Source organism: Schistocerca cancellata, chromosome 3, assembly GCF_023864275.1.
Source record: "Schistocerca cancellata isolate TAMUIC-IGC-003103 chromosome 3, iqSchCanc2.1, whole genome shotgun sequence".
In the NCBI taxonomy this organism is placed as follows: domain Eukaryota; kingdom Metazoa; phylum Arthropoda; class Insecta; order Orthoptera; family Acrididae; genus Schistocerca; species Schistocerca cancellata.
This window is the reverse complement of record NC_064628.1, coordinates 806,012,907-806,037,579: the sequence shown is the minus strand read 5'-3', so window position 1 is coordinate 806,037,579 and position 24,673 is coordinate 806,012,907. Positions and strand designations below refer to the sequence as shown.

At 38.2% G+C, this 24,673-nt stretch overlaps 1 protein-coding gene across 1 annotated transcript; it reads right to left on the bottom strand.

The window, feature by feature from the left end:
- Positions 1-8,537: 8,537 nt before the first annotated feature.
- On the bottom strand, positions 8,538-16,147 carry LOC126177073 (PCNA-associated factor-like). The gene is made up of 5 exons (XM_049924312.1): positions 16,024-16,147; positions 15,644-15,712; positions 14,771-14,880; positions 11,229-11,419; positions 8,538-8,845 (listed from the first exon to the last, which is right to left on the bottom strand). The coding sequence occupies exons 1-4, from the start codon at positions 16,058-16,060 to the stop codon at positions 11,231-11,233; spliced, it is 405 nt and encodes a 134-aa protein (XP_049780269.1). The 5' UTR covers positions 16,061-16,147; the 3' UTR covers positions 8,538-8,845; positions 11,229-11,230.
- Positions 16,148-24,673: the final 8,526 nt, after the last annotated feature.

The following is a 24,673-nucleotide window of genomic DNA, read 5'->3' as shown; positions in this document are numbered from 1 at the left end:
CTGGGTTCTTTCTGAGGAACCATCTCAGCATTTGCCTGGAGTGATTTAGGGAAATCACAGAAAACCTAAATCAGGATGGCCGGACGCGGGATTGAACCGTCGTCCTCCTGAATGTGACATTACGCCACGCATCTCCACTCTAGTCTGATAATAATTTGACTATTCAAGACAAAGTATACAAAGACAATCTTATGTCCATTGATACACTCAAGGAGTGCGCGTCCTCAAATGTAGAGCCCTTGGTGGTTCATCAGAGTTACTAACTGCCATGGGTCATCAGACATACTTTGTGTGGAGATCTTAGATACCTATGAAAATCATCGGCACACACCACCTCACATAACAGAATTTCTTTCTTTCCATTCGTAACTTTTTTTACCCACAGATTTCTTTCAGTTTCTTTTGTATTATTACCTCTGAATAATCAAACAAATCCCAGTTTTTGTTTGTGAATAAAACTGAGCGGCATCTTGTTGAAATTACTACAAACTGTTCACTTCCAGCAACAAAAACAGGGTGGCACTGTAATCCCCGAGTGCTTTCAGTTGTGATGTGTACTGATTCCATGAAGCTGATCAGTAAGCCGATAAACTGGTGTGTGTGTGTGTGTGTGTGTGTGTGTGTGTGTGTGTGTACCGTAATAGATTGAAAATAGTTGAGGACAGCCATGCAGGTTGAGATCACATGACATGAAATGACTTTGTGGAGTGTCAGCTGTGGTCAGAGGTGCACTAGTATGCATAAAACCAATTCTGGTGCCCAACACAATGAGAAACCACCTCACATGATCATGCAAGTTAACTGAAAACAGGGATACTGATGTGCAATGGAAAATGCATCATTTAAATGGCCCAATTAAGCATGAAACAATGGGTACCACACCAGTCACATAGACATATTGCTGGCAGGAGAGATCTTTTAGCTATGAATGGAAACTAATAATTTACTGACTTTGAATGTGAATGTTACCCACTGATGTCTTCCAAAGAACCACGAACAGTCGGATAAGGGATATTGCTTAAAGTGGCACAGGTTGATAGACAGGATAAAACAAATACGTTAATAACTCACAGACAAGGCCAGTAACTGCATAGGTTCTTAATTGGATGTTGCAAGTACACGGAAAAATAGCAGCGAACACCATGAGATTGCCAAAATGCACATTGAGAGTGACAAGCTGGATGTGTGACTAAGATTATGGACACGCTTTCTGAAGGAAGCAAGTAATATTCGTTTCTAAACTGCTTTGGTGGGCGCGATGATATGCCGCCTTACCGACCAGCCAGGGCATACATAAACAGGCTGGCAGCAGCAGCTGGAGGATAAGCTTTCAGACACCTTTCTGTACTTAGTTCTCGAATACAGATATCGCCCCAGTGGCAGCAAGGCTCGTATCATCAGTCATCTCTCCTGAGGTGTGTACTTTACGAAGTCTGGGAAGAAGTCCTTACTTTACAAAGAACTAAACCCAAGTTTTCTCTAAAAGCTGCCTGAAACTCGGCTGGCTTGCTGCCAGAATTGGAAATTGCTGCCCACTGAGACCAGAAATCCTTAGTTCCGATGAATTCAAAATGAGTAACAGCATTAAACAATCTCCTACTCTTTTCTGACACATTACACTGAGGTGACAGAAGTCGTAGGATAGCGATTGCACAAACGTCGGCAGTATCGCATAGACAAGGTATAAGAGGGCAGCGCACTCACGTGATTCGTACGGGAGAATGTTCCCGACTCATTTATGGACACACGACGGGAATTAACAGACTTTGAACGTGGAATGTTAGTTGGAGCTAGATGCAGGGGACATTCCATTTAAATACCATAAGGGTATTCAACATTCGAGATCCATCGTGTCAAGAGAGTGCTGAGAATACCAAATTTCAGGCATTACCTCTCACAACGGACAGTGCAGTGGCTGACAGTCTTCACTTATCGACTGAGGGCAGTGGAGTTGGCATAGAGTTGTCAGTGCTACCACACAAGCAACATTGGGTGAAATCACTGCAGAATTCAATGTGTGATGTATGAAAAACATATGTTACACTTTGAACGGCACCTGCAGTGTCTCGAAAACCGTGCTCTGATCAGATGACTCCCGATTTCAGCTGGTAGGCACTGATGGTACGATTCCAGTGTGACATGGACCCCACCAAGCCACGGACCCAAGTTGTCGACAAGGTGTTGGTGGCTATGTAATGGTGTTGGCTTTATTTACATGGAATGGATTGGATCCCCTGGGCTAGCTGAACCGATCACCGACTGAAAAGGTTTTATTCGGCTACTTGGAGACAATCTGCAGCCATTCATGGACTTCATGTTCTCAAACAACAATGGAATTTTTTATGGATGACAATGTGCCATGTTGCCGCGCCACAATTGTTCACAACTGGTCTGAAGAACATTGTGAACAAATTGAGCAAATGATTGGGCCACCCAGGTCACCTGACCTGAATCCCATCAAACATTTATTGCACGTGACAGAGGTCAGTTTGTGCACAAAATCTGCACTGGCAACACTTTCGCAATTATGGACAGCTATGCAGGCAGCAGGGCTCAACATTTATACAGGGGATTCCAATGACACGATGAGTCCACGCCATGTTGAGATGGCTGGGCTATGCCAGGCAAAAGGAGGTCTGACATCATATTAAAAGGTACACTATGACTTTTGTCACTTTATTGCATACCTGAGCCAACCACTCAAAGGCTGTTAGAGTTGGGAGATTTCTCCCATTTCCTGACGTGGTTCTGAAGTAGACAAATGAGAAGCTCTGCACGTAAGCACAGCATGAAAGCGCGAGCACTGCCGAAAATGACAATGTCAGCAAATCGGGAGGCTGTATTATGAAAGTTTAAACTAGATGTTACTCTCAGGTACTGTAACGAACATTCATACACCTTGAGGGTAGATACACCTGCCTAGAGATCTCTCAGCAGCTTTTGTGAAGAAATCCAGATTTCCTTCAAGAATGAATTTGTGTTCCCCACCCCTTCTGGAAAGCAGACTGGGAGGAGCAATAATGCCAGGCTCACGACCTGCAGACAGGCGCCTGCCCAGAGTGAAACAGTTTGATAGCATCGAATTATTCTTAAAAGAGACATATCTCGCGTATCCATCTCACGAGCTTTCCAGTTTTTGGGACCAGCAGAGGTTATATAAGTTAGGGAGAAGTGAAGCAAAATACAGCCACTGGCAATGCTAATCTCAATCTGCAATTACGGGAAGAGTACTGACAGACTACTTGATAAAGGGAATTTGCATATAAACCTCTGAAATATGTTAGTGGTCAGTTTCAGGAAAAAAAAAATAATAAAATAAAATAAAAAAAATAAAAACGCAACTTGTAACAGTGTGAATACACCCTAATGTGATGGTGTCGTAACGGCAGTGTGAATTGGCCTTCACCATGTCTACAATTTTTTTACACATGGATCTATATCTATTGTTGACAGCCTGAAGATACAAGAATGGACTGCAGACGCATGTGATGTCAGTAGAATAACTGTACAGCGAATTCTAAGCAAAAGTGTAAGATCTGTAGAAACATCAGAAAATTTGGCTTCGTGTCAGCTGGAAAGAAATGGAAATCGCTAAAGATCAATATCACAAACAGTTGGTTTTGACAAAAATTTTTAAGGCAATCCGTCTTTGAAATTTATATAAATGGTATCAGACATCACAAAAACTTGTTACATTTATGCATGTGAAAATTGGCTTCAGAGAGTAGCACTTTGTCAATGCAAAGAATTTTAAGACACTGGATTCAAATATGTTAAAAGTAATGATGTAAGAAATTTCATAATGGAAAGTACTTACATAACTGCAGCACAAACATATTTCTGAAATCTATGCACAAAATAAGAGAAGAAGGTAGTTCAACATAGTACCTTGATGAAATACAGGTTAATCAAAACCACTCCAGTAAAACTTTCATAGGAAAAGGTTCTCGAATAATTATTCGACATGCTGGCTCTCTTTCTGGTTTTGTTACTGAGAGCAAACTTTTATTTAGGTGTACAAGCACTGACTACCATTTGGAAATGAACACTGTCACTTTCAAGAACTGGTTCATCGGACAGTTCTTGTACCAACTCACTCCATAGTCATTGTAATGGACATTGCCAGTCATCATTCAGCTGTTACACAGAAAACAATCACTTTTCCATGAAGCAACAGACAACTTCTCCACCTCAGCGTGGGCGGTCTGCACGCAGCATGCTGAATGGATTCCAGAAGAGGACTTTGCTAGGAAGGGCAACATGTATGCAGATATTGAACTTATCACTGTAAATTTACAGTCAGATGGTTCAGGCACATACTCAGATAGCAGTAATGATAGTATTACAATGTAGACACTGGAACAAAAGAAGGTGATAACAGTCCTTGGTTTGAAGACCCTGATTTTGAAAAACTTTTGTATATCAGCATATCATTTGCATAAAGGGTGGGACAAATAAAAGTGGCCTGAGTGAGTGGATGTGTGCACATAACCACACCCTGTGAGGCGCATACCAAACGTACGCCCGCCACATTACCCAAACCAGTTCAGAGAGTAGTGCGAGTTGTGTCAGTGTGAGAGGAGCAATGATATAGTGTAGCAGCGGGTGTTCGTTGTGGAAAGTTGTGTGACAACAGTCGTGGAAACAGACTGATCAGTTGTTTGCTGAGAAATTTAATGATGTCAAACTGCCAGCAAAGAGTGCCATGCAATGCTTAGTCCGAAAATGGTGTCAGACAAGATCTGTTTTGAACAAGTCAAATATTCCTAAATGCACCAGCACACCAGTAAATGTGGCTGCAGTTCTCCAGGAAATGCTTCAGGGTTCTACCAAATCAACCCGACATCTCTCACAAGAGTCCGGCATATCATGTCCATCACATGAACGAGTACTCCACCTGAACCTGCTCATGCAGCCCTACCGAGTGTCTTCGTCATGCATTAAAACCAGCAGATGCTCCTCAGCGCCTCCAGTTTTGTGAGTGGCTGTTCACTGAGATAACAATGAATGGCTTGTATATGCATCTGTTTTTGTCTAATGAAACCTAGTTTCACCCGAGTGGTGATGTCAACTAACAGAAACACAGGTTCTGAGCAGCAGAGAATCCACATAGTGTCCGTGAAACACCACTGCATGATCAAGAGGCTGGAGTTTGGTGCGTAATGTCTGCACAAAGCAATATTGGTCCCACCTTCTATCATTAGATGCCGACTTTGGCAGCGTTACAGTGCCAAAATTTTGAAGCCATTTGTGTGAGGAGGAGAGGACCTACAGTTATTTCCAACAAGGTGAAGCAACTGCCCATACAGCCGGACAAACCTTGTAGCACATTTGCTCAATCTTCGTGCCTCAGAGTTTTTACCTCAGGTCATAGCCCTAGCTGGCCACCCACATCACCTGATGTGTCAAGTGTGCGATTACGTTGTGTGGGGAGCCCTCAAGTCTAAGGTGTATCCCAACAACCCTCAGTTTTCAAGAACTACAGCAGAACATTCTGGATGAGACTGCATCAATTCCAGCAGTCCAGCTTTGCTCTGCCTTCAGCAACTTGCTGACCAGGGCCCGAAAGTGCCAAGGGATGAATGATGGTCACTTTCAACATCTGCTGTAGTCAGTTTAGTACTGTATTTCCTTTCCTCTGTTGTGTTTCTTTGTACCTTGAAACTGTTCTCTGGGCCATTTTTATTTGCCCCGTCCTGTACAGCAGATGAAAACGTCCTGGCCTTTCCTCATTGGGAATTTGTATCCTTAAAAGGTGAGTCATAACAATAATTCTTGAAATATTGCCCAAGGGGAATCAGCTACTTAGTTTGTTAGTTGTGAACTTTAAGCTTTTCCCAGTGTTTACTATGCTCCAATAGCTCATGAGAATGTTGTCAGAAATTTGTCAAAAACTCATTTTGACAGCTAGCCACCTGTTATTTTCAGGTATGAATTGGAAACAGTCAGAAAGGGGAGGTTTGCCTGTCGAGGTTATCGGCTGTATTCGACATACTTAAACAAATGCATTTTGTCGCTGTAATGTGGAATTGTTAGTTTACACTCATAATTCTCTTTGTCAACAACAAAATATGACAGCAAACTGACCCCCCCCCCCACACACACACACACACACACACACACACACACACACACACACACACACACACACACACAAAATTAACCATTTTTAAATAAATCTGTGGAGAAGGAGTTGTCAAGGAAATATGATTTCACTCTGTCTTTGAAGTTAATTTTGTTATCCATTAGATTAGTGGTTGCATGGCCCTAATCAAATGCCCATGTGCCCCATGGTTCTCAGCCATATTTTTATAATAGTATGCATTTAGCAACTAACAGCTAAATCCAAAAATGTGAACCAACATTAAGAACTTCTTAGATGAGTATTTTCTTGCTCAATAACAAACAAGAATACTCACTGACACAGTAACATTTTAAGATTTGCTTAATTTTAATTGCTGTTTGTGAATTAGGCCATGACCTAAATTAGGACTGCTGCCTACCTCAGGAGCAGAGTTGTATGTAGTGCAGCTACTGCGGGGTGATTTGAAGTTGGAGGAGCAATATTTTATTGTCTGTCTTACAATTGCTGACAACTACACAACAGTGTACACAACTAGCACTGATCAGCTACTATGGTACAAGGCGTACAACTTTGCTTCCGCCAATTTTTGGCCAACATTTGAGGCTATAATGGAACAAATTGGTTACAAATGTATCATTCAAAGTATTTTCCATCGCTGGCCACTACTTTCTCCCACCTTTCGGGCAGTGTACAAATCCTGCGTCGAAAAAATTGTTCATCTTTGAAGCCATCCACGAATAGAACCAATTTACGATTTCTTCATAAGGTCTGAAGTGTTGGTCAGTCAGGTCATAAAATAATAATATTAATTTACATTCCACTTAAATAGTGCTGTTACAAAGTTCCACATACTTTCTGTTGCAGCTGCAAGGATAATATTACTACCAGTGACTGGTAACGTACATACATGTAATATGAAAAACCAGTAACCATCCAAACAAATTAAAATGTACCAGACAGTTAATTATCTAAGGTTATGGCACAATGCATACAACATTCCTGCCACTTTGCAGTTCTTATTAACTGATAACTAAATTGATAGATTCCACCTACTTTGTTAGTTAACTGTAAACCCATCTAGAGTATTCAGTAGAAAAAAATAACTGATATTTATAACTGTTAAAAATAACAGTTATAAAAGAATAACTAACCGTGATAACAGTTACTTCAAAATAACCGTTTGGCCCATCTGTAAGTCTAGGTAAGAAAATGCACAAATTCTGAAATTATGCATACCTTCCACTCCACAGGAGACATATGCAGTCATCTGCATTAGTAAATGGTCAAGCCAAGTGTGCATGTTCTCTATAACAAAAGTGAGCATGTTTTACAGATTGGTTGTCCTCTGATGGATTATGGTGGGTCAAGTTAGGCACTGCTTATATAGTGAGACCCGAGTTTCTCCTGGCGTATACAATTTTCAAACAACTTACGGGAATTCAGCCAGGTAGTATTAATAGCGACCGCCGATATTACAGCGGTAGCACACCCTGCCAATTGCCTTTAAAATGGCAGGGTGTGCTCCGGCCAAAATATTGGCAGTCACTGTTAATATTCCCTGGCTGAATTCCCGTAAGTTGTTTGAAAACTGCTTATATTGTCAATGTTTCTAGACCTTAGATGAATAAGTGGTGAATCAAATGCTTTCATTACACATCATCTTTACTGATGGTGACAAAACCATGTACATCCCAATCAAACACCGAACTATACAAATCATCCTTCCTTTTGCCTTGATAAAACTGTCTGCAAATTATTCCTTACACCAAAGTTGCAGGTGAGCCACTTATGATGAAAGTTAGTATGCCCAAAAACACAACAACTCAGATTTTACATTGAGGTCACATTGTGTAAACTAACATACTGTTTATATTATTTGCCCGTGGCATCTGATAAACACAGATCATATTCTGCATGGCACTTAGCTTCAATAAATAGATAAATCAATTTTTTAGATTAAGTATTGTTTGAACAGCTCGGGCTTAATACTAGTCCCCATACTCCCAAAGGATCATGCCTGTCTACACTGTAAGCTTTACTCATATACACAAGCAACACAGTGAACATGCAGCACCTTACCAGTCTACACTGCAACTGCTCCTACCTCTTGACTCACTGAATCGTTAATCACCATTATTTTAATGTGTCTTCAGGCAGGAGATACATTTTAATACAAGCCCTCTGCAAGGGATGTTACACCAGGAGGGACTTGTTCTAGCCAGAACAATTTTGTATTGCATATGCTAATAAGACAATGTTTAAGTGAGAAACATGCATCATAATCCACATGCAGTTACAAAGCCAAAGACAATGTGAAAAAATACCTTACCTAATTACAATTCAAAAGTAAATAAAATTAATACTTTCTTTATTGCAATATACCCATGATTACACAAATGAACAATGAAATAAAGAGATACAATTTTACTAAATATGAGAGGCAATGAGGGGGGGGGGGGGGGAAGGGAGAGAGAGAGAGAGAAAGAAAGAAAGTGGGGAACAGGTACCATTACATTTGGTTCTGAAAGCAAAAAATGCCTTGCCAGGTACTATCAGTTTCTTCATTATAAATCTACACAAATTGATATTGTACTCTGGACACCATACATCAGATCTTAATTCTTTCTCTAAATACAAAAATAATATTGATATATAACTAAAATATGATTATTTCTAATTTAATTCTTCTGCAATAAAACTAACAGTCTTCGTCATTAGGTTGGTCTCTCGGGAAGTGTAATCCACTCCCAAAATTCATGGCTGTAAAATAACATACAAAATGAATTAAGAACTGTCTACTCATTGTCAAGATGAAACTTATAATGCAAAAATAGAATGTCCTGGGTGGCACAAGTGTTTGAAATTTGGTGCTACAGAAGAATGCTGAAGATTAGATGGGTAAATCATGAAACTAATGAGGTACTGAATAGAATTGGGAAGACAAGAAATTTGTGGCACTACTTGACGAAAAGAAGATGTCCATTGACAGGACACATTCTGAAACAAAGTGATCAATTTAGCATTGAAGATAGGTGTGGGATGTAGAAACTGTAAAGGGAGACCAGAAGATAAACACAGTAAGCAGATTAGGAAGGATGTATGCTGCAGCAGTTATATGAAGCATTCCAAGCTTCTGTAAATATCTGAACAATGATTACACTTACAGTGTAATTGTCAAGAGGTCTCTTGTTTCTAAAAGAGGACGATCTGCAGCCCCCCCCCCCCCAATTATTAACTACAACTATACCACAACACGAGAAAGATGTAATTACTTCTATTAAAGTTTGTCAGTATTGCTTCCCAATGATTGTTTCATGGTGCAATAGTGGTTATCTAGCAAACCAGAAGTGCACTAACAATGAGTTCTAGTCTATGAGCTCAAGGAAGTCTATTTTTGAGAATGAGATATTCAATTGTGTAGCTAATTCTGGGAAGCAAACTTAAAAGCCACAACAAATGCGTTTAACTGCTAGCACCAAAACAGTGTTCTCTTTAAACTCAATGAATCAAACACCTCTATATATGTTTCTATCAAGGACAATAAAGATTATAGTACACTAAAACCTATTCATAATTTAGGCCTGCTAAACAAAAAACATTGATGAAAATTAAGTCAATACAACATAAGCAATAAGCTTACTAGGGAAACTTCCATTGCACCACCTCAGATTTAGTGGCAAGAGGGCCCAGTGGACAGTGTCAGAAACTGAACACAGATCAAGCATAAAAGGAGGAAGGTGTATTACACTGTGGGGAACAAAATAGTAGAGGAGGAAGAGGAAGAAGAAGAAAGCAGTGAACAATTCAAGCACAAGAATTGAAACACAGTGCATTGAGGAAGAGCCACAGCATTGTGGTTAAGTAGTCATGGTGTTCAGCTGCAAAGCAGGCAAGTCCTGTTCAAAGCTCCCTCTTGCCAAGACTTTTTTCCTCTCATTGTTCATTGTATTCAAATTTGTGTATCATGTAATGTTCATTTGCAACAAAGTTGTAAGGAAGAGCCCTACACCATGTGATCAAAAGTATACGGACACCTGGCTGAAAATGACTGACAAGTTCGTGGTGCCCTCCATCGGTAATTCTGGTATTCAATATGGTGTTGGCCCACCCTTAGCCTTAATGACAGTTTCCACTCTTGCAGGTGTGTATTCTATTAGGTGCTGGAAGATTTCTTGGGGAATGGTAGCTGAAGTGCTGACCCGAGGAGAGCTATCTGTGTCAGTCTGTGAGGCCTGGAATGAAGTCTGCATTCCAAAACATCCCAAAGGTGTTCATTAGTGACAATGTGTGTGTGTGTCCTAAGACTTAACACACCTAATTTGTACACCTGATATTAAGCGAGATATGCCTTCTTGCCAGGTTAGGTGTTCATATGAATGTGATCGCGCCCAAGGAAATGATGGAAACATAATAGTTTGTAACATAAGCTGCAACAAATGAATGCAATAGTTTCACAATCACACAGTTTCTCTGTGTTCTGTCTGAACACATTTTCAACGCTTTTGAAGTTGCTTTCCACTTTAGAAGTTTTGACACTAATTCCTTTGTTGTAACATAGTTCATACACATTTGCTGTTTTCATTTATGTGAGACGTCTATCTGGTATCTCACCTGACTTCACCATTTATTACATATATTCTATAAACAGCGTGTAGTATGACAACTGCCAAGACTACAGAAAGAACAAACATTTCTATGACCGGAAGAAGTTCATACAGTAGATGTTGGGGGGGGGGGGGGGGGGGGGGGGAGAATAATATGAGGGTTGTCTACTTACTAGTCCAACACCATGACTCTTCCACTTAACTATGTTTGACAGTTCAATACACCACCTTCTTGTGTTCGTGCTTTATCTTCAGTTTTTGATGGGCTCTGCACTGTGTCATCTTACCAATAAATCTGACAGGGGTGCAATGGGGAGTTTCCCTTAAAAAATGTTTCATGCTATACACGCAAGCTGAGATTTTAAAAATTAATTGTGCTAATCTTGAATGAAAGATTCAAATAGTACAACCGACTGCAAAATTCAATGATGCTCTTGATTTTAATAGGAAATTTGGCTGCAGACGAAAATTTGAATTTCCATTCATCCTTCAAGTAAGAAACTTTGTATAGATACACTCCCTTAAATCATGCTACACACCATTAATCATCTTCCTCCTCATCATCTTTTACATTCTCTGCTTCCTTCTCTTCGTCTTTTCCATTTTCTGCTTCTTCCTCTTCATTTTCTGCTTGTGACCTCTCCTCAGCTCCATCAGTTTCTTCTTCTGAATGCTCACTCCCATTTGCTGTATTTTCATCCATCATTTCCTCAGTTGCAGGATCTAGATCCTGTAGCATTACAAGAATTCTTAACACTTAATCTAAAAACAATATATCAAGTTTCAGACTTTGCATCTATTTGCAACTGTCTGATACAAAGAAATGCAAAATGTGAATCACACTATTTCAATTACATCATCTAGCGAACACAACATATGTTACATATGGTCTCTTACTACTATGTACCATTTACATGTACAGATAATAGGGCGCTGAGGTCTGAAGAGAGAGTGGGACGAGGTGGCCGTGCCAAGTTTTATGACTACAGAATGACCACTTCCCAGTTATCCCCTGAGCTCGAAATTACATCTACAGACTGCTGAGAAGACTAGTGACCATGTTCTACCTCGTGGCACACAGAAAGCACATAATGCCTTCATTCCCAATCTCCAGTGCCTTTAAGATTTCATAGATCCAACTTAATTCCCCTGGAAGTTGAATCCTTAAGATATGTCAGGAAAAAAATACTCAGCAGCTGATAATATGGCACCACTGGTGGTAACTTAAATTTCTGTGCTCTTCTGAAAATTTGTGGATGATCTTGTTTAAAAATAAAATCTGCATGATTTCTTTTACTTTATCAGATTTAGAAAGACCTGGAATCACCACTAACCAGGGAGAATTATCACTCCAACCCTGTGTTGACAGCGATATGAGATTCCCTCATGTAACATAAGTTGAAGACAATGATAGAAATAACACTGATCCAAATATCAACCAGAAATGCCCTGAAGGTCAGGCAAGAGCCTTGCTGCACCTTTCCCAAATCAGATTTACTCACATAGACCCCTGCCATACAAAGGGAATCACTCCACAAGCTACTAAAGTTGAGACTTTTCCTGTCTACCACTGTTCTGTACCACAAAACCCAAAATTATCTGCTAAAAATGTGTGGATGTATGTTATGTAACAGAAAACTTCCAACAATATCAAATCAGAATTTAAACAAATTAGCTGAGGCCTTACATATTTAGTAAGTCATTTCGACTGACCTAAGTGCAAAGTAGGGCTCATAACTTGTCAAAGGTGAATTACAAAGACCCAAAATACGAGGTTGGTTTGATAAACCTGTTAAAAAAGCAAGTAAAATTTTTTCGTAAACAACTCCCTTCACTTCTCAACAGTCACCTTTGAAGTACACAGCCTTGATCCAGCAATACAGCTTTTTCATCACACCAGACAAGTAGGTCCTGTGAAACTCTGCAAAATACTCGTTGACCGAAGTTATCACTTCTCCATTTGATGAAAATTACTTTCCAGCAAGCTGAAGTCTCACGTTGGGGAACAGGAAGAAGCCACATGAGGTGAAGCCAGTGAATAGGGTGCACGAAGAACCAATTGAAAGCCTAATTCATGCACTTTTACCTTTGTTATCACTGATGTGTGCGTCAACCTTTGTCTTTTTTCAGCCAACCCAAGTTCCAAATGGTCCAACAATAAGGCATAACAGAGTCCAATTATGGTTCTGCTTTTTTCCAAATAATCTATGAGGATTACTCTAATTTCTTGGGATTTCTAATCAACAGTAGCCATAATCTTACTAGCTAACAAAATGATCTTTGCTTTCTTTGGTGCAATTTCACCAACCTTTATCCTCCATTTTGATTGCCAGTTTGACTCTGGTGAGTCATGACAGATCAAAGTCATCAACAGTCTGAGGTCTTGTGGACTGCAAGTAAATGTCTCCAGACATTGTGCTGATGTTCATCCGGATGCACTTTTGGTTGACTGTAAGCAATCACAGTACCCAGTTTCGTAGCCAATTCTGCAAGCAAGATGATATACACTCACTGACTTGAGATGCCTACAGTCTCAGCACTAATTTTTGTCTGTTGGTCTTTCAGTACCATACATGGCTTCACCCATAGTTTCCTTTGTGGCGGCCTCAACTGGATGGCCAGAGCACAATTCGTCTTTGGTACTTCAGAGTGGCAGTCCAACCTTCCACATGAAAATGTTTAATAACAGCACAAAACTTTTCCATTTTCAACTGCAGTCAACACAATGAATCAGACAGTTAACAACAAACTGCACCCAGTACATTGTTAAAATTCTGGATACAATCCTCAGAATACTCAAGGATATCAAACACGAAGACAAAAAAATTTACCAGACTTATCAAACCACCTTTGTATACAAAAACACGCTATACAGTTGAGAAGACAGTTACATGAAAAGCACATTGTAAGAAGATACATGCAAACGATGGGCAAAAATTGATGATGTCCAAAGCTATGGACCAATCTAATAAATGTCTGTTATACCCACTCAATATCTACAGAAAAATTTTATACTGTTTGCAAGAACTATCAACAGCCATTTCATCACAGTATTTGTGTACATATGTGATTATGTCAGTTTCAGAATCTATCAAGACAGCAATAGATCCACCTACCATCAAATCACTAATCAGCCTGATGCAAATTTCTCCATGGTTTTTTCACAATCATGAGCACACAAACCATTTTCCGTTAATTACCCATAAATTATTGCACGTCAACAGGTATTAGCTTCCTCTCATCTGTTCAGAAGTCCACTTCCCTGTTACTTTACCGTTAAATAATCGAAAACAATAAATGAACCAACTAATCTAATTTGGTGCATAACACTTTTCCAACCTCAACTCTACTCTCCTCCCCACTGAAAGCTTAAAGTTTACATCATACACTGGCCACATTTTACCACTTCCTTGTGCTATTCCGAGTACCCATCAGACTCTCAGAAAAACTATGGCTTACAAAATGCAAAATCCTGCGAAACCTCATCGCCTAAATTGTCAATTTTTTTTTTGCCAATAACTGAAATGGCATAACAAGATTTGATCAGACATATCTTACTAACTGAAATTTAAATACATACATCAAAAACCATTACATTCATCATGCACAAGATATAAATGTCAACAGGAACTGTAGTTTCAATGTTAAGTTTGTTGAAACATTCAACATGCGGGAAGGTAATATTCAAGTTTTTGTCTCAATCTTTAGATGCTATGATTAACCCTTCCACATTGTCACCAAACAAAGTTCTTACGCACCTCAAGTACAAAAAGGATAAAAAAAACCAGAAATGATGAAGGCAAGGATATTCTCTAACTACTCAATTTTTGATCAAAATTATCAAAAAACAGCACTGTAAAAATTTATGAATCATTACATATTTCACACATTACAAGAATTACTGCTATGAAAGGCCTTAACCCCATTATTAGCAGTATGATAGCACATCAGACAGGAGAGGTACAAACAGGCAATAACTTTGAGGAAACTATGCCAAACCTCTTTCTGATAGGGACGCAACAGTTTACCATTACGCAAATTCAACTAATTTATACAATTACAAAAAGTAAACTAACATTACCTTTGAAGAGGATGGCTCACCACTTTTGAAAAAAATACCTACACTTCGCTGCCAACCAGGTATTGGTTGTTTTGTTATTGGAGGAAGTCTACCACTGCCACTTTTTGAACCTGGAACAAAAACAGGAGTACTACCTACAGCAACAAATATGTTCAACACTTGCAATTCACACAACTGCAGTCTTAGCATATCTCCAATAACTGATTGCATAAGGCACTTACATTGGACAACAGAGCACTAAACCAAATATAACCATCAGAAATCTATCCCGTGGAAAGGTGAAAGAAAGCGTTAGCATATCTCACTAACATCAGAATGCAAATCAACAAGTGCACGAGAATGGTACTCTTGCAGGTTGGTAGTGGTATTGCGTTCTCAAGTTCCCCCTACACCAGTCATCTGATGAACGCCTCAGTTAAATTTATGTTCTGTAGACCATTTTGGGTGATAAATCTTAATAATGTGGAATGAGTCATTTTAAATTCACATCAGTCACTGAAAAATATAAATGGGAACAGACTATTTTTATGCTCTTTCTTATCCTGAAAGCATCATACAAGATGTAACAAAAGCTAGATCCACAGTTGTATGGAACGAAGTACACTGAATATTTAACTCAAAATATCTAGAAGCTGTGTATGTTTCGTGTTCGAGTCAAACATAATCAACATGGAAATTTACTCATTTTTGGTAACAACACTGCAGCCACCTTCAATTGCAAGAACTGCCATAAATACAATAAGGATTTTTTGAAGAAATCCCTACAAATTAAGTTCTGAAAAAAAGACGATGCGATCAGTAGTTATTACTACAACCCATTGTTGGGTCTCACAGATTAGTAGCTGTCTAAAAAAAAACTCGTGAAGCACCTACCTTTGCTTTTACTTTTCTTTGAAGGCGCTGGTGCCGGCGCTACCTTCCTCGGTGCCTTAGCAGCAACAGCTGTAAGAGCAACGAAACAAATATGAAAAACAGTGCGAAAACGCATGTTCCGAGATGTAAATTTTACTGTGAAGAAAACGGGAACATCCTTAACGCTCCTTTAACATCCACAAATGTTAGTCAATATCTGCAAAATAAAATAAAGGAGAATTTTATATTAACGTAATGACTTGTAACGGGGAACCAAAATCGAGCTTCGACATCACGAACGACTCCGTGTCACTTGACTGTCAAAACTTAAACTCCTGAATGAATTACACATCAGCCCTTAGGTTTTATCCACATTAATTTCATAAATAGAGAATACCAACCTTTGCTCGCTGCGTTCGATGCTCGCGTTCGGACCATTTTGCAGTTCTGCGCTTAAATCAACAAGAAGGCTGACACCTGATGCTTAACTTTTCCCGCAAAAATATAGAGCAAAGTTACTATACCTCAACAGTACCAACCAGAGATCACAGGTAACAACATTAGAAGTTAATGATGCCAACCTTCGACCATAGCTGGCAAAACAGAAAAATCAATATTGGAAAGCTATTTTTTTTATTTCCTTATAATGCTAACAGTTTTTTGAGTTGAGTATTGAATGTAAGTGTTAAATGCTGAAATGGAAATTTATTTGTGACTTCATAGATTTAAAGCTCCTCTTGGCCCCCATAAATATCCTACGTAAACACAACAGTGTTCGTATTGGCGCGATAATTGAGTAATGATTCTTCTGCACGGTAGTACAAAGTTTGGCTACAAAATTAAATGCCATACCATTAAGGTAACTGTATATTTACAGAACCTGTGACTTTTATCAGATCGTTGATCAACTCTAAAAATAGAAGACAAAGCTGAACTGGTGAGACAAAAACCTTATTTTCCGATGTAATTTCAGCCCATTGCAGACAACACAAAACTTTAGAAGTGCTATTCGAAATGCAATACATGTCTTTCAGCATCGTCAGTTGCCTGATATCGTCATTTTACTTGCAATTTAATGCGACATATATATGTATTAAACTTTTGTGTAAATCCAAATAATGTGACTCAGAAGGCTTTAAGAATTGATTTTACTCGGACGAAAATGATTTTCGAACGAAATGTCGTCCTCAGATAATAGCTCCCTTACTGGATGTTCCTAAACGATTCTTATGAATACTCATTTCCACATATAACATTTGTGGTTTCACTTTTTCTTCGCCAATGAGAGCCCCACACACATGCGACAGATCACAGGGATCTGCCGCGTGGGCTACCGATCTACAGCAAGCACTGGTTGCCTGGAAGTGAGGCAGTTCACCATCTTGTTGGGACCAAATCAAGAGATTGTCACTTAAATTACTGTGTGAAACTTGCTCTCTCTACTTGAAGCCACTTTTGCATCTTAGTACATGCTTAGATATGGCATACTTTCGCGGAGTCATGCTCGTAATCAGACAGCTGAGAACAGTTTGGAATTCAGAAGAGTTCTTCTAGTGAGAATGCCATTTAAATGTTCACTCACCAAATTTTACAAGCATTAAAAGTAAAACAGCTCTGGTTGGTATTTGCTGTGACCTTCCTAAGACATATGACTGTATGAATCAGTGTGACCTCCTGGATAAATCGAAGTTTTAGGGGACTGTTGGTATACCCAATCAATGGATTCTGTCACATATAACCAAAAAAATGCAGAAAATTGTACTCAGTAATTCATCCAATTACGTCTGGGGAAGTAATTCTCACTGGAAAAAAAAATCGTACATGGGGTTCCCCAAGGCTCAATCTTAAGCCCACTATTGTTCTTGATATGTTTAAACTATCTCCATCTAATGCACGATAAGCAGAAATAGTTCTTTTTGCAGATCACACTAGTATTGTAATCAATCCAAGAACATGTACAGAAACAGAATAAATAAGAAACAATGATTTTAAAAATATCATTGTATTATTTTCTTTGATTTGTCTTGTGCTCAGTTTCAAAAAGGCATGGCATATTCAGTTCCACCCAATTAGAAGTAATACACTAAAGATAAGTATAACACATGATGAGAAAATAACAAATAGGGTGCAAACTTTAAAAAATCATTCTTAGGTGCCCATATTGATGATGGAGTAAACTGGAAAAAGCTCATTTTGGAGCTCCTAAAACAAATTAGTTCAGCCACATTTGCACTTAGAATGACTGAAGATCTTGGGGAGAGACAAATCAGTAAGTTGACATATTTTGCATATTTTCTTTCAGTAATGTCATATGGAATAATGCACTGGCATAACTAATTTTTAAGAAAGACAGTCTTCATTGTTCTAAAATGGGCAGTAAGAATAATATGTTGTGCTCATCCACAACTATCTTACAGAAATATGATTAAGAAGTTGGACGTTCTGACTATTGCTTTGTGATATGTTTATTCCTTTACAAAGTTTCTTGTAGATAACCCACTACAGTTCAAAAGGACCAATGACATATATAATCAAAGTACAAGAAGAGAAAATAACATTCATTACTCCGCATTAGGGTTCTCTGGCACAAAAATGGGTCCACAATGCTGCAGCAAATACTTTGATCACTTGTTTGGTGATATGCAATGTCTGACAGACAGCAAAATAAAATTTGAAAACAACCTGAAAAAAGTTTCTTTAACAATTCCTTCTACTCCATAGATTTACTTTTATTTTAATGCATAAATCAAGGGCTCGTGGTCGTGCGGTAGCGTTCTCGCTTCCCGCGCCCAGGTTCCCAGGTTCGATTCCTGGCGGGGTCAGGGATTCTCTCTGCCTCGTGATGACTGGGTGTTGTGTGATGTCCTTAGGTTAGTTAGGTTTAAGTAGTTCTAAGTTCTAGAGGACTGATGACCATAGATGTTAAGTCCCATAGTGCTCAGAGCCATTTGTAAATCGAGGTGGGTACGAATTTCTAACACACATCTGTATATTCTTTTTTTTAAATAAATAAAACACTTATGAATGTTCAGGACATAGCCATATTTTCAAATTAATGTTTGATGTGGGTGTAAAATGATTCATTTCAAGCCATTACTATTTATCATGCAAAATAATTCATGGAACATGAAACTAACTAACTAACATTATTTATTAATGTGAAATTTCATTCCTTCAGCATTGAATACATCATGACAGAACAGCCAACTGTTTAAATTTAAGTCGAATTATTACCTGTGATAGTTAACAACACAAACACTACAAGATCCTTCCTGTCATTTCACTATCGAAATGAACGATTTTCATGGTGTAAGCAATGAAATGAAGCTTTTTAGCCCCAGGAACAGCACAATATTGTATGAAAATTATTGACTTGAATTTAGGGGCAATTAAGCACTACCAATAAAATCAAAAACTTACGCTTAATGTCGAGCAAAGCCTATCTTCGTCTCTCTCTCTCATACTTCCCCTCCCTTCTGAGAATGTTTAGGTTATGTGACACACCAATTTCATTCAAGAACTTTGCACAATTGGGACTATATATTTCCACCATAATTTTAACCTGTCACTACAATCATTAGTGCATATACGTTCAGTTCTAATGTCTGTAACAAGGATTCAATGTTGTATCATGTTGGTATACTGAAATAACAAAAGTTTATTTAATTTTGTCTTGAAGTTGTAAAAATCAAACCTGTTCACCAGAATTAGTTAGAAATGGTACAACTGATGTAATACTTAACGTTCTGTACACCTGTGTGCCTCACAATTTTGTACCAAGTTGGAAAGCATACAATCCATCTTTTATTCAAATACTAGATTTTCACAGAAATGATTATGCAAATGTTATTTTGATTATGTAAATTTGTATCATGCATACAGAACAGAAGATTTATATTATCAGTTTCACTTGTAAATTTAAAAAATGTAAAAACTATGTCTACTTGCTATTACTTGAACAGGCTTCAAAAGTTTTGTCCAGGCTTCAGCTGTGCAAACCTTTTGAGAGAGTGTGAAATCTAACAGCTAGGACGTTTCTTCTTCTTTAATGTTTCTAACCATCAGATTATCATTCACATTAATTAATTGAAAAGCAAATAACATGTCAATAGCAATCCTAAACATAGCCAAATCTGGACAAATTAATACCACACTTTGGAAACCATTATGGAAAAATAAAACTTGTACAAAGTATTCCCCATGGCTCAAGTACATACTGTGCTATTTACGTAAATTACTAAAATATGGTTACAAATTTTGTCTGTGACACATATTTTAGATCTAATGTTATTTGAAACTCAAGAAACAGAATTAAATTGAAATATGAATCTTACTGTATAATTGCAAACCTTTATCCTGTCTGTGTGATATACAATTATTGTAATTAACAGGAATGATGATTGCAAATAATGTAAACAAACTATTTTAAGGAAGTTGGAAGACTGTTATTACTAAATGAAATATATTTTTATTGATGCTAGGAAACATGTCAGGAAGAAATTATATTCGATATTTTTCATGTAATCCATTAAAATGCATTACGTTTTGTTATATTTACATATCTAACTATTTTCACTGTGAATGATACTGTTGTGTAACAAAATTCATATACTGTCTAACAATTATATTCATACTGTGTAACGTATTTTCATTTTACGATTTATATTATGTTATTTAGCGTTCTAATATGTGCAAAATTAATTGTATTTCATTAATTTTCTGTTTTAACAATCACCAACATTGTAGCAAAATGTATATAAGGCCCAAGCAGGTCCACTTTTGCATGTCAATGGTTGGAGGTACACACTATGCCAATGTAAATATGTAATCGATTCTTGGACGCTCACACTTGCCAATTTCGTTCAGTTGCAGCATGGCTTGTTTAATTACTTGAATGACTTCAAGATAGAAATAAATTATACTGAAACTCAAAGTCAAGTGTGGTATGAATGAATATGACCATTTTACCCACTTAGGTCAGTTTTTGTTATAGCAGGATTTTGACCTTTTTTATTTTCTACAGCAGCAGCAGAAAATCAACTCAACGATGCAGATAACTCAAGTTAAGTATATGTTCAATGGGTTCACCCATCTACTCATTTTCTGCAGATGCCGATAATTAACTGATAACTTCAAGACTCTTTACCACAACATTATTAAATCCAGTAACTTTATTAAGTACAGTGAATTAATTGACTTCCAAGTCTTCGATACAAGATTGGGGAAACTTTAAAGGCACTCTGAGTTTGCACTTGGAACATGCAACACTATCTAAAAAGGTAGCTTTCAAGCCCTCTCTCACCACAGAACACGGGTTCACACATACAATACTTTTTTACATCACAGATACCTAAAAAATACCGGTAGTTTCAATATGAGAAACAGAATAAAATGATTTCAGTGTCTGCAGCATAATGTGAATAAATAATACTAAGAGCTAACGATGCTAATACTGGCAGTACTTCCTGTTCCACTGATAATGATAATACAGAAATATCTGTGCTTTACTGCATGCAGAAGAGGACAACTTTGCGAATGATTGTGAAATATGACCAAAGAGTCGGACGTCACAGATATATCGAACACAAGCGCTCTTTACCAGTTCCAGTCATGGGATTTCCTGAGACATCTTGCAGGACAGCATTGCTAAAATCAATGATGATGATGAGCGTTTGGCGTCATTGGCCGGGAGGCCCCTCGCGGGGCAGGTCCGGCCGCCTTGGCGCAGGTCTTATTACATTCGGCGCCACATTGGGCGACCTGCACGCCGGATGGGGATGAAATGATGATGAACACAACACAACACCCAGTCCCTGAGCGGAGAAAATCTCCGACCCAGCCGGGAATCGAACCCGGGCCCGGAGGACGGCAATCCGTCACGCTGACTACTCAGCTACTGGGGCGGACGCTAAAATCAATAATTAGATGTATTTGCACAAGTTCCTATTTCAGGTCAAGAGGGAAAAGCTTTTTATATTTTTGTAGGCCCAGAGAGATGCTAATGTCGTCCTACACATTCCAGTTGCACCACAATGTAATAAATACAGTCACGACATTCACTGGTGCAAAAGTTGTTACCGTTAGACAGCTGGAGCGACACTAGTGCTCCAGATAGGCAGACAGTCATACATGTCATAAGGATAATGTTTTTTTTCTACTTAATTAACGAAATTGTTGTTATATTTTGGCATTCCATGCATTATGAAGTTACCAACAGCCATGAAATATCGTGAAATACATGTAAAACAGCCGAATTACTCTGATTCAGTGACATAAGCTGCAACTCATTCATGAAGAAATACTTTGGAATATGTTCATATTTGCAGCTTATTCTTCTGAAAGCAAGAGAAAATAAACATATTTCATGCTTGAGAAACATGTATTTTTGTTGTTATCTGTTGTTATTCTGATGTGCACTTTCCTTGACACTAAAATTTTTGTTATGGAGTCCAATGATTTCCCTTCTTACACTTCACTCAATTTTCTAATACACGAATATTTTTGTAAATGTAATTACTTTTGATTCAAAAGTGAATGTGTTGAAGATTCTTGCCATTTATGGCTCTGATTATCAACAATTATGGAATTGGTTCCCCCTCGTTTGGGAAACAGTTTTATTGCCTTTGATGATTTATTATTACATCTGTGTGGGGTTTCCTAATGCTATAGTTATGGTGGCTGTTTGATATCTTAAATAAAGTAAATATTACATTCCATATAGTTGTCCTACGTTCCACACTCAATGATTTGGCCGAAAATGTAGCGAACTAAACTTTACTTTATTGGACAGAGGTGTTTCTGTAAAAGGCCAAGTATTCTGGTGCTCACTAGCATTTTTGGTTATTAAAGGAAAACGACATTATTCAGTAAATGTCTGTACTTTACAAGAGAATTGTAAATGAACCGTCCTGCAAAACGCCAGGTGTTTCGTATCTGTCATGGTCCTTGGGGAACTAAATCATCACAAATGTGGTGTAATTTCTTAGTTGTCGATTTTTATGACATTACGTAAACTCCCTATTGTAAAAACTATGTTACAAATCAATATAAAAGTTAGTATTCGTGCATATCTAATATCGCTTGCTGGTTACTTGGAGTGTTGCTAGGGTAACAAAAACGAGATGGAGTGTCATGACTGCTATGTCAGACTGTGGTTACACACTCAGTTCAATCTAGATTTTTATCTATTATTGCTCCTAGACTCTTTGCTGAGAGAGAGAGGTTCATATTTGTCCCATTTAGGATTAGAGATGGCAGGAATTCCTAACATCTCGGGTTAATGAGCCTCGAATCACGAACAATTACCACATGATTTTGGATGTGCTGAGCTTGAACCCTGTATTCTGTGCCCATTTTAATGTTGCACACAGGTCAGTACTCAGATTTCCAAAAGCTGTCTTCAGGTTTATAGATGTTGGACTTGATACAACTGGATGTCATCAGCATTCATGTGATATTTTCAACAGGAGAAAACTTTTGACACATCATTGACATACATCGAAAAGAATGTGGGATCTAATATTAAGTCCTGGGGCGCTTTATACTATGACTTTATAGTGCTGGACATAACATATTGCTATCGAGACGTCAGATATAGGCAACACTACTGCATGCACTTGCTGGGAAACTTAGGCTGCTAAGTTTGGCAAGCAAAATGTCGAAGACATCAGTGTCAAAAGCTTTACTGATGTCTAAGTAGCACATGGTACTCGCCTCTTCTCCATCAATGGCATTATTCAGCTCAACTGTTACCTTTATTAAGGCAGAAATTGTGCTGCGATTTTTACAGAAACTTGATTGGTACTCATCTAGTAGGTTGTTTGTACAATAGTTAAGTAGTTTGTTAGCTGATCATGGACTATATATTCTAAGGCCTTGGACAACGTAGGAAGGATACAAATAGGTCAGTAATCAGGGGGCACTGTGGCAACATTCTTTTACATAGTGGTTTAACTAGTCCTACTTCCAGGGCTCAGGGAAAATCCTTGAGGTTAAGGAGTGGTTAGTGATGTTTGTTGTAGAGGGGCAGTTGTGAGTTAATAATAAGCTTCATCATTTGCACTCTCATGCCATTGAGTCCGGTGTCTGATACACATGATGCTTTTTGACACTATTGTAAGTACATTTCTTTGACAGAATTTTTTTGTGACTACACTCATCTATCTCCATGAAGTAATCAATGAGTCTGTTTCGTTTGTGCTTCAATTATGGTTGTGGGTAATGTGAAGTACCAGTTCAGTTCTTTGGCTGGGACAGTGGAATCAGTTCAGCTTTTACTTTTCCTTTACTAAAACCACAAAGGTTTTTCTATAGAAGAGCTGGTCTATGCCTGTTGTTGTTAAAGTATGGGCATGCCTAGAGTTTAGCATTTCTCACAGACTGACTGACTCTGTTCTGCTTCTGCTTGTAAGCGATATGATTTTCAGGTATAGGGCCTAGTCTGTATGCCCAATATGGAGTGTCTCTGAGATTCATGAGTTGTTTTAGTTAATCAGCTAGCCAAGGTGCAAGTTTTGTTACTACTTTTCCAGTCTTTAGGGGTCATATTTGTCATATAGTTGAGTAAGTTTGTTAGAAAATTCGACTCTGAGAATGGAGTAGAAGTCATCCCCCAAAATATTTCTCACATCTCATATGCAAGTTCAGACAAATTAATGAATGAGAACAACCTCGAAATCAACTGTTTAATAGCACACAGCCTGCAACTTGCAGTACAATAAGGGAACATAAATCTCTGATGTATCAATAACTGACATCTATAATTTGTGTGTATGAAACAGATGTGTACATAAAATTTAACAGTCTTCACTAACTTTAATAGGTTATTGCAATGGCTGTATTTTTCCAGCAAAAAGCCAAGGGAAAAAAAGCTTATGCATGAGATTGGAACTGAAGGCGAGGCAGTACCAAGAACGCCTTTAAATCACATCATACGAAAACTTATAGTTAATACACAAAGATATTCTCAGAATGTCATTAAAATAATCAAGGGCTCTTACATGATGTATTGCATCCTTAAATTTCTAAGTATTTGTTAATCTGTTCGATAGT

Excerpts from the sequence above, each read along its gene's own strand:
- LOC126177073 (XM_049924312.1), bottom strand. The coding sequence starts at position 16,060 with ATGGTCCGAACGCGAGCATCGAACGCAGCGAGCAAAG. Across the intron at positions 15,713-16,023 it reads ATCGAACGCAGCGAGCAAAG|CTGTTGCTGCTAAGGCACCG; the intron begins GTTGGTATTCTC and ends TTGCTCTTACAG. Across the intron at positions 14,881-15,643 it reads AAAGAAAAGTAAAAGCAAAG|GTTCAAAAAGTGGCAGTGGT; the intron begins GTAGGTGCTTCA and ends TTTTTGTTCCAG.